Below are 15,077 nucleotides of genomic sequence, written 5' to 3' on the forward strand. Positions count from 1 at the left end.
CCCATGTCTGCTCCATTAAACATTATTTGCATATCTAAATGACTGACTTTTATGTTAATCCTCCCTCTCTCGGTTTGTTGTTGGATTAAAAATTGAGCACTCATTTTTAGGTCATTTGCTGAGAATCTTCCTTTTTAAGCGATCTTTGTTGCAGAGTGAAAGGGGGCGGAGCCAAACGGGATCCGAATCGAGATGGCCACCTTCACTGAGAGGTAAAGACGGAGCAGTTCCGCTCTTTTATTCTTTATTTTTCACCGCTTTCATTCGGTTTTTCTTAGCTTGCTGGCAGGGACTATAAGTTTTGGGTTGAATTTAGTAAATGCAGAACTCATTAAAGGTTTGGACGCCGTGAAGGAGCCCAATACTTGTGGAAAAGTCTCCATCTCCGTTTCAATTGAATTAGCGGCTCGGCAGGATGTTAGCAAGGTTAGCATGATAGTGTTCTGATTTACAGAGCTTATTCATACTCTTACTGTTGTCACTCATGCATTGCTCAACCAGAGAGTCGTATAGTGTTGCGGTTATTTCGTTTAACCAGTATGTAACGTGTTATTTTTTAAATTAATAAGGGCGCAGATTAATTTTAGCAGTGGTTAGCCGATGTGTTAGCTAATACGCTCTTGGCAATAGTCCAAACACGTTAATTTGCATCGGTAAGATTTGACAGGAATAAAGAGACGCGTTCGATGTAGTTTTGACCTTTTAAAATTCAAAAAGCAGTGTTCAGTACTCCTTTATTTGAATACACATCGTGTGGTTGCAGGATTTAAATGGTAAAGATTCAACTACAATTGAATCTTTGGGCATATTTTATAATCACAACGAGCTCAAAGTTCAGGTGTATGGTTTAACAGCTCCTCCTCAGGTTTGTAGCGCGTCCCCTCGGGTAATTATTTGACTATTGCTCAATCAAATCAGAGTGCATGAACTGGAGATGTGCTGTTGGTTTTTCCTCCGCAGGATGGGGCCTGTCTTGTTGCTCTGGCTGGCCGTGTGCCTCAGTGGGTCCTGGGCTGTGGACAAGGGCAACTTCAAGACCTGCGACCAAAGTGCTTTCTGCAAGTGAGTGGAACATGGAAAAGTTATTCATTTACTGAAAGGCACATTTTCAAATGCAAAGCACATGGCTGATTTTTGACTGATGCCTGTTTTTACCTTGTGCCAGGCGCCAGCGAGCGATGAAGCCTGGTGAGTCCCCTTATCGGGCCCTGCTGGAAACCATGGAGCTGACCAACACCAGACTCACCCTGCAGCTCATCAATGACAATAACAAGGTAGATTAAAGTTGGATGATCACTTGGGTACATTTACATTAACGGTTTTAAAGATAAAAATGGATCTAAAACTTTTCTATTTTAAGAATCGGGTAAATCTTATAATGTAATCTTTAAGGAAATGCTCTTATGCTGTAAAACTCTGAGACTTTTAGTCATGATTATTGCATGTCTAATAGATACAATACCAGGTTGGAAGAAGGGGGAGGATATCTTACCAAAACATAAGTTTCCCTTTACTTTTACTCTCAACATAAATCTAAAGTGAAATAGCTTACAAGGAAAAATTAACATTGTTACATTAATGAAAATTGACCCATGATTTTTTTAATAAAGCTTTTAACTTATATTCTACACTATTTAAATTCTGTGCTGCTATTTTTTTAGTTAAACATGGTGATGTTTGCCTGCCTGAAACATAGTGTTAATATTCACACATTTAACCCAACAGTAAATGCTAAACATTACTGAAACAGTAACTTTTTCACAAAGATGGATTTAACATCAGCTGTCATTTCCAAGACTTCCACTTTCTCCATTCAAACCATTAAGACACAATGGTTTCTATTTATTGACTTGCACATCTTTCTGTTTCAGATTCATAAAATGCACAAGTATGTTCAATATTATAAATGTAGCACCTTGATATTTGATGCACCATATGTGAGCTTTGTCATATATAACTAATGTATACATATTTTTAAAGTGATGAAAGTCGACTTTGACTAGTCGCTTTGCCATTGTAGAAATGCAGGAGATGCTCCATAGTAGCTGACAGGCTTTGTTACCTACAGAATATGTACAGCAAATTTCATCTGCTTGGAAAAATAATTTATTGAATTAACTCTGCTTTAAAACTTGCGACTAGTCATCGCAGAACAGTAGTTAATCTAATCTAGATTATATAAACGAATCTGGTGCCTCACCATATTGAATCACAATTTTCAAGGCTACTATAGTTGTGGTAATGGAAAGTACTCTTCTAACTATTGTAGTAATTCTGTGACAGGATGAAAATGGAAGACCCGACATGTTGCAATAGTCAGGAGAAGATAAGACAACAAAACTTTATTGCTACTATACGGTATGTGGCGTGATCGGACGCTTAAAAATAACAGGAAGATCAGATGAAACGATTTGAATGGGCAAAACTCTGAATATTTTAAACACAATTAATTGAAGCAGCTGTGAAGTATGGCTAAGACTGGGACAATGATCAATAAAAAGGCTGCAATATCTCCAACAGAATGAATGAAATTGAGGCATCGTAGTCATACAAAATCAGTCATAGATTTATTAAATTATTAAATTTTGACCTAATTGCAGAATTGTGAAGCATATTTAGTTTTTCTGCACAAACTTTACACTTTTTTTCTTTTACCTTAATCTTTGATATTTTGTTACTGTGTGGAATATGAACTTTAAGTTGAATTTGAATAATTTTAGAATCTGATTATTACTAAATCATTTTATTACTTAAAACCATAGACGTCACTGCAGCTGTGCTTTTTCTTTTTCCACCACCAGGCTTGTTAAAATAAACTAATAGTCTGTTGCTCACGGTAAGAAAGGAAGGCTGAACCTTTTCTAAGTATTTCTGCAGAGACAAAATAAAAGTTTGCTCCAAGAAATTAAACATCACACATGTGGAAATATGATTTTGGTAGATTAAAAGCACATCATTGTGTAGGTCAGATCTGCCTCAAGGCAACATTCCTCCACAGAAACATCAAGAATGACCTTTCAGCTGGATTAAGTGTGACTTGCTATCATCAGAGCTGCGGTTTGTCCTCCATGCATTCAGACTGCATGAAGTGCTTTTTATGGCAAAAGTTGAAATTGCAGATTGCAGTGAGTTCCTAGCGTTTCTGGCTCAGTCCAATCAGTGATGTTGCTGCGTTGTTGAAGAGAAATCTGCTGATCTCTGCTTTCAGGTGCGTCTTCTGCTCGAGCTCTACCGTCTCCAGGGAAACATAACGAGGGTGAAGATTAACGAGCTGAAGCCTCTGAAGCCTCGCTATGAAGTCCCAGACGTGCTCATCAGGGAGCCGCCGACCGAGCCGTGAGTGTCTCGTGAGATTTCCCTCCTGCCTGGTGGATTCGTTTTTAGAGTTCTGAGAGTCGAAAGTTTAATTCCACTAATTCAGAGTACCTCTCCCCTAATTGAAGTTTTCCCTCCGTCCCAGTCTGTCTCTCCTGTCCCAGGACGAGAACGGGGTGGTGCTGTCCCTGGGAGCAGAGTCCCAGCGGGTCATTGTCAGCGCCCGGCCCTTCAGGCTCGACATCGTGGAGGGACGCGACGTCCTGATGTCCCTGAACTCGCGAGGCCTGCTCGGTTTTGAGCACCTGAGGATGCGCAAGGACACGTGAGAGTCCACACACACACACACACTTCAACACAAAGCCCTGTCTTTCTTTCTTTCTTTTTTTTATCCACGTCGCCACTCGGTGGATAAATTCAGTTTCTGTTCCCATGATATGGTTTGTTTTTTCAGTGCTGTCTCTGACTCGTTGTTCTGTCCTTTTCTCCCTATCATCCTAGTTTCTCCTATAAAGTAACTAGCACAGTGGCTAGCGTGTGGGATAATATCAAGAGGGTATTCTCTAGGTAAAGACCCTTAATGTGTATTCTGTTCCTTGTGCCTCTGCTGCCCGTAGTTACATAAGACACAGGGTCTCCCATCACACTAAGTTTATTTAACCTGAAGTTAATGTGACTGTAGGTTAGGGTGTGGGTGACTGTGTGCATGGAGGTGTTTGGATATAGTTTTAAAACTGAGCCATCCTCACATTCAGATGCTTAAAAAAATCAATCTGATCATTAGAAAAATCTGCAGGGTTAAATTGTAGCTCTGGCATTGATTTAAACTTTCAGTTTTGTCCATTAACTCATTCATTGTCACAGCAGTAGCTCGTCTGATGATCTGATCCAAATCTTTTAACTGCTTGATTTACAACATGTGGCAAGTAAAGAGTGGAAGGTGTAGATTTGAGTATTAATAACTCAAACTTTCTCACATTACAACCGCAAAGTATTTTATTAGGAATTTATCTGACGAACAACACAGAGTGGCATATAGTTAGTTATAAAGTAGAAGTAAAGTAATTTGATCTAAAGTTTTTAGATCTGAAAAGTGTGGCATGTATTAGTATGCAGCACCGTTACTTTACAGAACCAGCGTTTGTTGTGATTGCAGTCGAGTCTTTCAGTTTGTGTCCACCAGCTTTATACATCTAGAGACTGAATTTCTCTTCATAAAACTGATCAAGCTCAATACAATACAATTTGATTAATCATCAGAATAACCAGTAGAATGATTGATTAATAAAATAATTTCTAGTTGCAGCTCCAGTATTTTCTTCATCAGCTTCCTTCTGAAGAAAAGCATCCCTGTGGTGCATTCAGGGAGACGTGTAGTTTTAGTTTTCACACCAACCTTTTGAGTATAAGCCATAAACCTTTATGTATGCGTTCTCTCCTATGTTGTTAATTGGAAAAGTTTGCCTTCCTTTTAACACTTGTTTTATTCTTGACTCTTCTCCAGAAAGACCAGTTTTGTGGAATAGTTGTCAAATTCTGTTACCCTGGAAACCTTTAGCCTTGTAGCTAGCGCTAATGACGACTCTGTGTTGCTCTGTCTCAAAGTTAAAGCGTTATAAATACTCAAGTTCCCGTACTGAATGTCTGTCTGAACCCACATGCAGTCTGTCCCCTCAGGCTTTGCTGATCAGCTCCCGTCAGCAACATCTCTCTTTGTGGTTCTACTTCTGATTGCAGTTTTGCTTTAATTCAGGGTCATTTTAAATCGCTTCCTCTGGACATTAACAGGTCGGGTCGGCTGCCCACTGCATGTTTACTGCTTAACATCACGTATTTCTGCAGCTCAAGGATTTTTCTTCTTTTTTTTATTTTTTATTTTTTTATTGAGCTGCTTCTAGGGTTAAACTCTGGTGTTTTTGGATCTTCTCGGTTCTATCTGGGGGTTTTTAAGGTGGCGTATGCTGCAACGCGTTGAGCTCTGGTCTTTCAATACCAAGCCTGAAGTAGCCACAAGGCAGGGAGTTGTTCAGTCCCTATTTGTGATTAAAGCTAGATCACTGTTTTGCAGTTTTATTTAGTCGTCTCTGCGGTGAGGGGACGATCATTAATCCTGCACCCTGTTCCATGTTGTTTTATTTACCTTTAACTATAGTTTAATTATCTCAGCATATTATTACCTCTCATGAGACGGTGGCCAAAGTGACGCTCTTTCTTTTCTGTCCATCCTTCGCTCTGAGCAGTCAGGCCGACCCGGAGGCTGAGAACAAAGAGGGGACGGACCCTGCCAACCCGGCCGAGGTATTTGGAGATTCATTGTTTGGCTCTTTAGGTTTTGTCTCGTGGTTTCTGCTCCTCCGTGACTATTTTTGCCTTTTGACTACCAGACTGCAAAAGAAGAGGAAGAGAAAGTAGAAGATGGGATGTGGGAGGAGACGTTTAAATCGCACACAGACAGCAAACCGAGCGGTACAGCATGCAGCTTTAGCTGAAGGTGTTTGTATGAGAGGATGAGAGTTGAAATGTTTTACCCGTCATCTCTCTCCTCAGGTCCTTCTGCCGTTAGTTTAGACTTTTCGTTGCCAGGCGTGGAGCACGTCTACGGCATCCCAGAACACGCAGACACCCTCAAGCTTAAAACGACAGAGTGAGTCCCAGCTGCAGGTTTTGTCTGTCAAAGCCTCAAACGCAGAAATGACACGTGAATCCCTTTGGTTTTGTTTTCAGTAGTGGGGATCCGTATCGGCTGTATAACCTGGATGTTTTCCAGTATGAACTGTATAACCCGATGGCTCTATATGGGGCAGTCCCAGTGATGTTATCTCACAACGCTCAGCGTACCATGGGCATCTTCTGGCTCAACGCTGCAGAAACCTGGGTGGATATAAGTTCAAACACAGCAGGAAAGGTAAAGTCTGTTCTCCCTGACCAGAGATTAACCAGCAGCATTCACTTCCTGGTTTCCTCTTAAAGCCACGAGGATTTTGAAAATGAGTCCGGGGAATTTCTTTGTTTCCAAAGCTCATTTTGTTTATTTCTCCAGACGGTGTTTGGGAAAATGCTGGATTACGTCCAGGGCTCCAGCGAGACGCCACAGACGGATGTTCGTTGGATCTCAGAAAGTGGAATCATAGATGTCTTCCTCATGCTGGGACCGACTCCCAGAGACGTCTTCTCTCAGTACGCCTCTCTAACAGGTGAGAAAGAACATGAAATGAGATATAAGCTTTAATTTCCTTGGTCTCCTGTTATCTTTAGGCTCCTTCTGAGTAGATTTTAAATGGCGACTCAGAATTGTTGATTTGCAAATGAGAAAACAAACTAGTTAAAAACATCTGCAACAATTATATCCATTTCTTGCAACCAAATGGCAGAGATCATCTTGTGTCTGACCTCTTTGGTCCTTCTGCCTCTCAGGCACTCAGGCCTTCCCCCCTCTGGCCTCACTGGGATACCACCAGTGCCGCTGGAACTACAACGACCAGGAAGACGTTCGCTCGGTGGACGCCGGCTTCGACGAGCACGACATCCCCTATGACTTTATTTGGCTTGATATCGAGCACACAGACGGGAAGCGCTACTTCACCTGGGATCCTCACAAGTTTGCATCACCAAAGGAGATGCTGCAGGGTCTCCTGGACAAGAAACGCAAGGTACAGCTGACAAGATGGTCTGTTATTCACAGATTAATGTATTTGTTTATTAAAACCCTCAAGAGTTCTTATGAAATCTGGAGTTTGGTTTTTATCCTTTTCCAAATCTGGATATTTATCTATTTTAAATAGTTGTTGAATTACCTAATGGACAAAACAGAGATTCTTAAAAGAGACGGGCTATAATAGATTGATATATATTTAAGTTTGTAGTAATTTAAATTTATTTAGCATTGTAAGAGATTTATTGTCTGGTTTCATTGTGAAGCCAAATCATTCAGAAATGAACAAAAGGTTTTCCAGACTTGAAATCCTCTTTTACACTGAATCTGTGGTTCAGGTTACTTAAACCTCTATTTTAAACTTTTACAAATAAACTGCAGATATCACAGATGAAACTGTATTTAAAAAAAATCTGTAGGTTAGTAAAACCCAGGTTTGATAAATCTGTTTTATCCATTTTTGAACTGATTCTATTAAAAAGGAGCAGGATATCTCTTTACCATGTTGCTCTATTTTCCTGATTTGTGGATTTGAGATAAAAGTTTTGCACTTAAATATCCAGAACATTCTAAAACCTATTGGGAACATAGAAAACCAAGTCTGGGAAAGTGGAGAGCTCTGAAATGAAAACATGCCTAAATCTTTTATGCAGCTTTAGAGCTGCCTGAAGTAGATTTTAAACTCTGTTGGCTTGAAGCTCAGCACGTTTTACTCCTTCCAGATGGTTGCGATCGTCGACCCTCACATCAAAGTGGACACAAACTACAAGATCCACAACGAGATCCGCTCTCGGGGTTTCTATGTGAAGAATAAAGATGGCGGAGACTACGAAGGCTGGTGCTGGCCTGGTAAGACTCCTACAACTCTGGCATGGTTTTATTTTTTATCTAGAGATTTTTTCCATCTTCTCTTCCATTTTCCTTCACTGCTGGTGAATAAATAGGGAGTGCAGGTTATCCAGACTTCACCCGTCCTGACATGAGGGCCTGGTGGGCCAGCCAGTTTGCATACGATCAGTATGAGGTGAGTTGCTCAGGTGGAGGTTTGTATTGTTGTAAATGATATGAACCATTCAGCTGTGCAGAGTAAAGCTAGAAAACGAGGCTCAATTAGAAGCTCTGTCTTATTACATGTTGGCACCTAATTCAACTTTGGAGACATTCATAATATTTTCTCGCTGCTTACATTTGAGGCTCAGACATGATTACCACCCTGGAATTTATTGCATTTTTCACAGTTTTTAGGTTGTTTTGTGTCATAGTTTAGATTAAACGGAGTGTTTCCGCTCTGCAGGGCGCCACGGAGAACTTGTATACCTGGAACGACATGAATGAGCCGTCCGTGTTCAACGGGCCGGAGGTCACCATGCACAAAGACGCGATGCACGAGTCCTGGGAGCACCGTGACGTGCACAACTTATACGGCCTTTATGTGGTGAGTGAGTTTAAGCCGAGTCGCACTATGATTTTTAGGCCACTCTTCTGTCTTTTTTGATTCTAACTAAATATGGAAAGAGTGATTTATTGTAGCTAGATTTAGTACGTCTACTTTTTGCTAGAAATGATCTGCTAGGAAATGTAAAGTAGTGATGAAATTCTCTGTTTTCCCGGCCTGCAGCACAGGGCCACGGCAGAGGGTTTGGTCGAGAGGTCTGGAGGAGTCGAGAGACCGTTTGTCCTCACCAGAGCTTTCTTTGCTGGTTCCCAGCGCTACGGTGAGGCCGCCAGCACCTTTACCTCCAGATTACCCGCTAATGTCGACTTAACATCTGTTAAAAAGATAAAACATACAACATTAGGCCAGCTTTTTTATATGCAAAATGTGTTTGTTTTTTTTGTTTTTTTGCATGCAGGTGCTGTGTGGACTGGAGACAACGCTGCGGAGTGGGACCACCTGAAGATCTCTATCCCCATGTGTCTGAGTCTGGGCCTGGTGGGAATCTCCTTCTGTGGTGGTGAGTTCATAAACAAACACACAGCTTAGGTTGATGGTTATATTTGGCTTTTTAAGAAAATTACTGCAATTACATTAACATACTCTTGTTGTTTTTTAATTTTATTTTTTGGATCTTATTTAAATTACTTGCATTATTATTAATTTTATGTCCCTTATGATTTTATTTATATTTGCATTTGAATTGAGTAGCTTGTCAACAAATAAGCAATTTCCCTTTGGGGACCAATAAAGTATATTCATGTTATTTTTATGGCTCATGTAATTTACAAAAAATAAAGCATAAAGTTGTTGAAGTTTTCTATTTTCCTCATTAATAATTACAGAAACCTGCCTTGGTTGAGTAAAATAATGATTCTTATCAGCACTGTGGAAATAATCCAATTTAACACCCCGTAGTGTTTGGTAATGTCGCTATGGAAACAGGTCTGCTCTGTTGCCATAGTGACGGCAGAAGTTCCCCACTAATGAAGCAGCAGTTATTTTTCAGTTATGTTGGCTTGAATTACGCTGCCAGCTGTTCAGACTTTATTGAAATTAATGAATTTGTGTTTAACACAAAAAGAAATCTGGTTTGAGGAAAAGCTTCTTGAAGATCAATTTATTTTTAATCAAACCCTTTGGATTGAAAAGTCAGTTTCCTAGAGTAAATGTAAAGTTGTGCAATGATCGTACAAAACATATTCTGTGTTTAAAAATCTCTCAGATTTCAGGTTTCTATTTAGTTTTGATTTTATCTGTAGATAATTTTATATGCACAGTTTATATTGTTTTTAGATATTTTTCTTTTCAAGTGAATTTCCCCACTGTGGGATTAACAAAGGACTGTTTTTATTCCACAGCTGATGTCGGCGGGTTCTTTAAGTCGCCGAGCACCGAGCTGCTGGTGCGTTGGTACCAGACGGGGGCGTACCAGCCCTTCTTCCGGGCCCACGCCCACCTGGACACGCCACGCCGCGAGCCCTGGCTGTTTGGTCCAGAAAACACGGCTCTGATCCGCGAAGTCATTCGCCAGCGCTACACGTTCTTGCCTTACTGGTACCAGCTGTTCTACCTCGCATATCACACTGGAGAACCCGTCATGAGGTGAGGACAGGGAAAGGTTTTTCCCTCTCGTGTGTATCGCTGATGCTCAGAGGAGTGAGGTGTTCATTTGTAACATGATGCAATTATTGTTCATCAGGAAGATTTTTAGTTTAAAACTTTGAGCTAAACAATCAAGGAGACAAATATAAAAGCGATTGGCTGCATTATTATCCCTACTTTGGTATTTTTCTTAAAACAAGAAAGATGTTGGTCCCACTGCATGGAAAAGCTGTTTTCAGGTAAATAATAATCTGACTTGCCTCATGTCTGTTGCAGGCCACTTTGGGTGGAGTATCCCCAGGATCCTGCTACTTTTGCTCTGGATGATGAGTTTTTGCTCGGTGAGGCACAAAACGCAAATCTCTCTCTGTAATGAGTACGAAGAGTTTATCAGATTATTTCATGAATCTAATTACAAACTAGTTCTACCCTAGAACTGTTGTGCAGCTGTTTTCTCTCCGGTTTCTCTTAATTCAGGGATTTTTGAAGTAGAGTAGGAATACTCCCTCTCCTACATTGCCGCTATTATTGCTTTACTGTTGCTAGACAGCAAAGCAATATTGATCATTACTGATCCTGTGGGGTTTTCCTGCTTTAGATTGGTTATAGGAGGTAAACTTGATTTAAAATTGCTAAAATGCAGTGAATAAATAAATATAATGTAATAACAGACAAAATTATGCCAGTAACACAATCATTCCTCTAGTGTGGAAGTAGTTCAAAATTATTATTTTTTTAACCTTTAGTCAAGGCTTTGCCAAAAATATTCCAGTGGAAAATCATATAAGTGACTGTATAAGGTCAGCAAAAAGCTCAGCATAGTTACCAGTAATGTTCCAAATTTTGGCTGGTACATTAGAGGATTAAATTAATTATGTTTTACATTAATCACAAACTTGTTCAATAATTCAGTAATCACATGTTGCACAAATGGCATCAAGTCATTCATCAAAAATTCAGTCATTACTCTTGAAGCATAAATGGAAAATAAAGCCAGGAATAATTCACATTTCACGACAAAAAATCAAGTGTTTGAGCTTCCAAATGGTCGGTCTCGATCAAGGCCAGTCAGACTGAACGATGTTTCATTCTGATCGCCATCTTGGTTTTCAAATAATAATATAAGAACATTTGAACGTTTTCACACAGAAGGAAACAAACTATAGAAGATGAATACTAACTACATCTACTTCAGAGGCTGCTGGTATCTATGAGGTAGAAGTTTAGCTTACAAGATGTTTGCAGATGCTTCACTTTGTGATTGTCTAACTTATTTTTCAGCATAGAAAATGGAAGGAAAATTAATAACTTGTTTCTGCTGCCATCTTGTGGCCAAATATGTTACGCAATGCAGGTTTAAAATCGGTCTTTACCAATTAAATGACTCACTGTGTAGCTTGTTGTTGTTTTACTAATGAAATCAGTATTTTTGGATAATAAAACATTCATAATTTTTCTCCTGTTTGTTGGTTTCTGCTGCAGGCCGAGACCTGTTGGTGCATCCTGTAACTGAAGAGGGAGCCAGAGGCGTCACCGCTTACCTGCCGGGGAAACACGAGGTGACCGACTCGCTCTGCAGCACGTTGCGATGGTTTTTAAGTTCAGGAGGTGATGGTTCTCCCTGCGTGTCTGTCCTCAGGTCTGGTTTGACATCCACACCTTCCAGAAGCACAACGGCGGCCAAAACCTTTACATTCCTGTCACCATGAGCTCCGTAAGCTGTCACAAAAATTTAATATACAGTTCAATGGATTTTAATGGCGTCTCATTTTCCTGCTTTAGAGTAGTTTCTGCTGTATTCTGTCACAAGTTCACTGATTTAGACGGCTTTTTGTGCTTCCTTGCTAGATCCCGGTGTTCCAGCGCGGCGGCTCCATTATTCCCAGGAAGCTCCGAGTCCGCAGGTCCTCCACCTGCATGGAGCACGACCCGTACACTCTGTATGTGGCTCTTGATAATCAGGTAAAGAAACTTTGCGCCGTCTAAGAGCAGCTGCAGGATTCTGCTGAGTCTCTGCTGGGTGGTCCTAATCAAAGCTCTGCTGTTGTTCAACAGAGAACGGCAGAAGGAGAGCTGTACATCGATGACGGCCACACCTTTAACTATGAGAAGAAAGAGTTGATCCACAGGAAGTTTTCCTTCGCCAACGGCGTCCTCTCCTCTGTGTGCGTTGCATCATCTCAGCGTTTCTCTCTTCCCTGTTCTTCCAGCTCAGATCTTGATACTAAAGAATGAAACTCAGGATGATGAAAGTGCAGATTTATCTACTTCTGTAATGGTTACACCTCATGTTTGAAGTTGAATTTGTTCCTCTGTCTTCCCCACAGTGACCTTGAACCAAACGCCCAGTTTACAACCAAGTCTTGGGTGGAACGCATCATCATACTGGGAGCCAGTAAACCCAGCATGGTTACTCTTAAAACTGCTGGTGAGTGATTGATGCTCTTTGTCACATGATACAGAAATATAAAATAAAGATTTTAGAGTTTTATAGGAAAATAGAGGCTTAATTCAGATTAAAAAAAAAATGGATTCAAAACGCATTAAAAAAGTGGTTATTTTAAGCTTTCATATGAGTTATATACTTTTGTAATATTAAAGTTTAGAAGTAAACTAGAAAAGTAACTAATTGATCTGTCACAGTAACAAAGTTTGCTGCATAATAAATTGTCTGAAAAATTATTGTGATAAACAATGTTTTGAGACAATTTTCAACAATATAATAATGGGATTATAATGCTAGTTCGCCCTCTCAAAATCTAATAAACTTTAGTTTTGTGCAGAGGACTACACCCTGGAACTGGAAGACATTTTAAATATCCAAAATAACAATAAAACAACCAAAGACGATAGAAAAAAAAACCATACACAATCAAAAGTAAAATGGATTATGAAGCATCTATAAACAAAATTGCCCTTTAAAAAATATGAATCATCACAGTGGAAATTATTGAGCTTGTTCTAGTTTATCATGCAGTTATTTTGGTATTTGCTTATTATGACCAGCTTGTCTGCATTAAAACTTTAAAATAAGATCATTTGCAGCATGAATTCTTGTCCTTACTGTCCTAACCAAAAAAAGTTCAGACTAAGAAATCTTCAGTTCTTGACATTTCTTCTTGTATTATTTAATTGACCAGGAAACAAACTTTTTACAAATAACCATGTTGCCAGAAAATAGTTTCAAATCATGATGTACTTGAAGCAAAAGAGTTGACCTAAATCACTTTATCAATGTTGCTCTTTGGAACATCAGATCCTGTGCAAAACTGTTCAGAGGATGAGAATATTTTTCTCTTTTCGTTTTTGCAGATGGTGAGAACCAGCTGGAGTTTGATTTCGACGCCTCCATGTCTGTGTTAACTATCCGCAAGCCCGGCATGAACGCGGGGGCAGACTGGACCGTGACCCTTCAGTGACCCCCAGAGACAGAAGACGAAAACAGAAAACGAGCAAACTAGACTGAAACAGGAGGAGATGGAGAGAGTAGGGAATAGACAGACTCCATTAATACTCCAGACTAACTAGAGCAGGACATCAGAGTAACTGCAGAAACACAGATCACACTCTCCATCCACATTAACACAGCTTGTTGACGCTGAACTCTGCCATTTCCTCTTTGTGTTCAGTCACACTGTAAGATCTGATGGCAACGATTAAAAAATTACTACTAGATAGGAAAATGTGTTTGTTTTTTCAGGGAAGAATCGGAGTGGGTCAAGTCAACTTTGGGACTTTTTTTGCTGCTGAATCTTCCTCTCGGTTTAACACACTGTCTGCCTCATAAGAAATGCATCACTGTAAAGAGTTGTTGGTGTTTATAATGAAGGTTAACATTCTCATCACACACTCCAACCTACTGCTGATTCCTGTCTGAATTTGAAGAAATCTATCGTTCCTCTTATAGGCAAAGTCAAATCAGGTAAGAGCTCAGCCTTCTTTTCTCATGCGAATTTAAAAGTTGAGGGACAGTTTAACCACCGTCTCCTTTATGGCTCAAATCTTTTATCATGCTTTTTTTTTTAAAACTGTTTTCAACACCACAAAGACGTCATTGTTTAGCAGTCCTCAGCAAATCATTTTCTTCCAGCCTGTCATTGAGTTTCTCAGTCCTAAATATACATTATTTCTTCTTGTTGCTTCTATTTTGAAGTAATTTTCTTAATCGCACAGTTTGGGTTTTAAGCTGGGGAGTGAACCACTGACTGTGGATGATTCTAACAATGTGTTTTCTCTTTTGAGCCATTTTTCTTCCCTTCATATCCTGCTTTTAATGCACTTACAGCCCTTAAGAAATTAGATTTTCATGTGTTTCCTAGGCATTAGTTGAAATCTTCATTTGGGTTTTGATCATTAGATCAACTAAACAGTTGTCCATTTAAAGCCATCTGAACTACAGAAACATCAATCCAAAATATACATCAATCTGCCATCAAGTTCAATCATCTGAGCTGCAGGAGGGAAGGTTCTGCGAGTTTCTGTTTTCAAGAGCATAAATGTTCCCTCTGCATTGTTTTTTGTCAGTGGCTTGAATTGGTGAAAACGGAAGTTAATGATTGCACTTCAGCTGTCAAAGTTGTCTGATGTACTCTTAACAGATGAGACCAAGTGAAAATAAACTTGACCAAATGTGAAAAATAACAAGTCTGATTTCTTCCAGTAATTTTTGTTAAATTATATTTCACATTCACACTCATTCTGCCAACACTGAATGAAAAAGTATGGTTATCTTTTTTTTATTTTTTTTATGTCACTTTTCTAGGTCTGGAGAACTTTGTTTCAGACAGGGCAACCATCTACAGCGCCCCTTAAAGGGACTATATTTAACCTGTTGACTAATGTTCAGTATTCCATCTTGTAATATTTTATCCAGTATGTTTTTGACTTACTGGCTTAAAACAAAAAATTAGGGCATTTTTACAGGTTTTTGGACAGGTTAAGATGAACTTGTATTTTAATCGAGGCTGGTTAAAATACTAATGGGTCCAATAAAAGTGGAATTTTTTAAAATGCATTTCTACAAATTAAAGGACAATAGAGTAGATGAAAGAAGTTCAAGACATCTCTTCC

At 39.6% G+C, this 15,077-nt stretch overlaps 1 protein-coding gene across 4 annotated transcripts; it reads left to right on the forward strand.

Moving 5' to 3' along the window:
- Positions 1 to 87: 87 nt before the first annotated feature.
- Positions 88 to 14,645, forward strand: ganabb (glucosidase II alpha subunit b). 4 transcript variants are annotated; one of them, XM_007550344.2, is made up of 25 exons: positions 88 to 212; positions 961 to 1,062; positions 1,166 to 1,274; positions 3,209 to 3,336; positions 3,461 to 3,640; positions 3,817 to 3,882; positions 5,556 to 5,613; positions 5,700 to 5,781; positions 5,863 to 5,959; positions 6,040 to 6,220; positions 6,356 to 6,509; positions 6,730 to 6,965; positions 7,690 to 7,816; positions 7,912 to 7,991; positions 8,262 to 8,402; positions 8,586 to 8,682; positions 8,821 to 8,922; positions 9,764 to 10,007; positions 10,284 to 10,348; positions 11,490 to 11,566; positions 11,647 to 11,721; positions 11,856 to 11,969; positions 12,063 to 12,172; positions 12,335 to 12,435; positions 13,320 to 14,645. In XM_007550344.2, the coding sequence occupies exons 1-25, from the start codon at positions 193 to 195 to the stop codon at positions 13,424 to 13,426; spliced, it is 2,853 nt and encodes a 950-aa protein (XP_007550406.1). In that variant the 5' UTR covers positions 88 to 192; the 3' UTR covers positions 13,427 to 14,645. The 4 variants fall into 4 exon arrangements, with proteins under 4 accessions (XP_007550406.1, XP_007550409.1, XP_007550407.1 ...); XM_007550345.2 differs by lacking the exon at positions 88 to 212 and adding an exon at positions 278 to 426; XM_007550346.2 differs by lacking the exon at positions 88 to 212 and adding an exon at positions 845 to 865.
- The last annotated feature ends 432 nt before the right edge of the window (positions 14,646 to 15,077 follow it).

This window comes from Poecilia formosa, unplaced genomic scaffold, assembly GCF_000485575.1.
Source record: "Poecilia formosa unplaced genomic scaffold, Poecilia_formosa-5.1.2 Scaffold35, whole genome shotgun sequence".
NCBI lineage: Eukaryota > Metazoa > Chordata > Actinopteri > Cyprinodontiformes > Poeciliidae > Poecilia > Poecilia formosa.

Coding starts and splice junctions, on each gene's coding strand:
- ganabb (XM_007550344.2), top strand. CDS start 193: ATGGCCACCTTCACTGAGAG. Junction 213..960: donor ATGGCCACCTTCACTGAGAG/GTAAAGACGGAG, acceptor TTTCCTCCGCAG/GATGGGGCCTGTCTTGTTGC. Junction 12,436..13,319: donor GGTTACTCTTAAAACTGCTG/GTGAGTGATTGA, acceptor TCGTTTTTGCAG/ATGGTGAGAACCAGCTGGAG.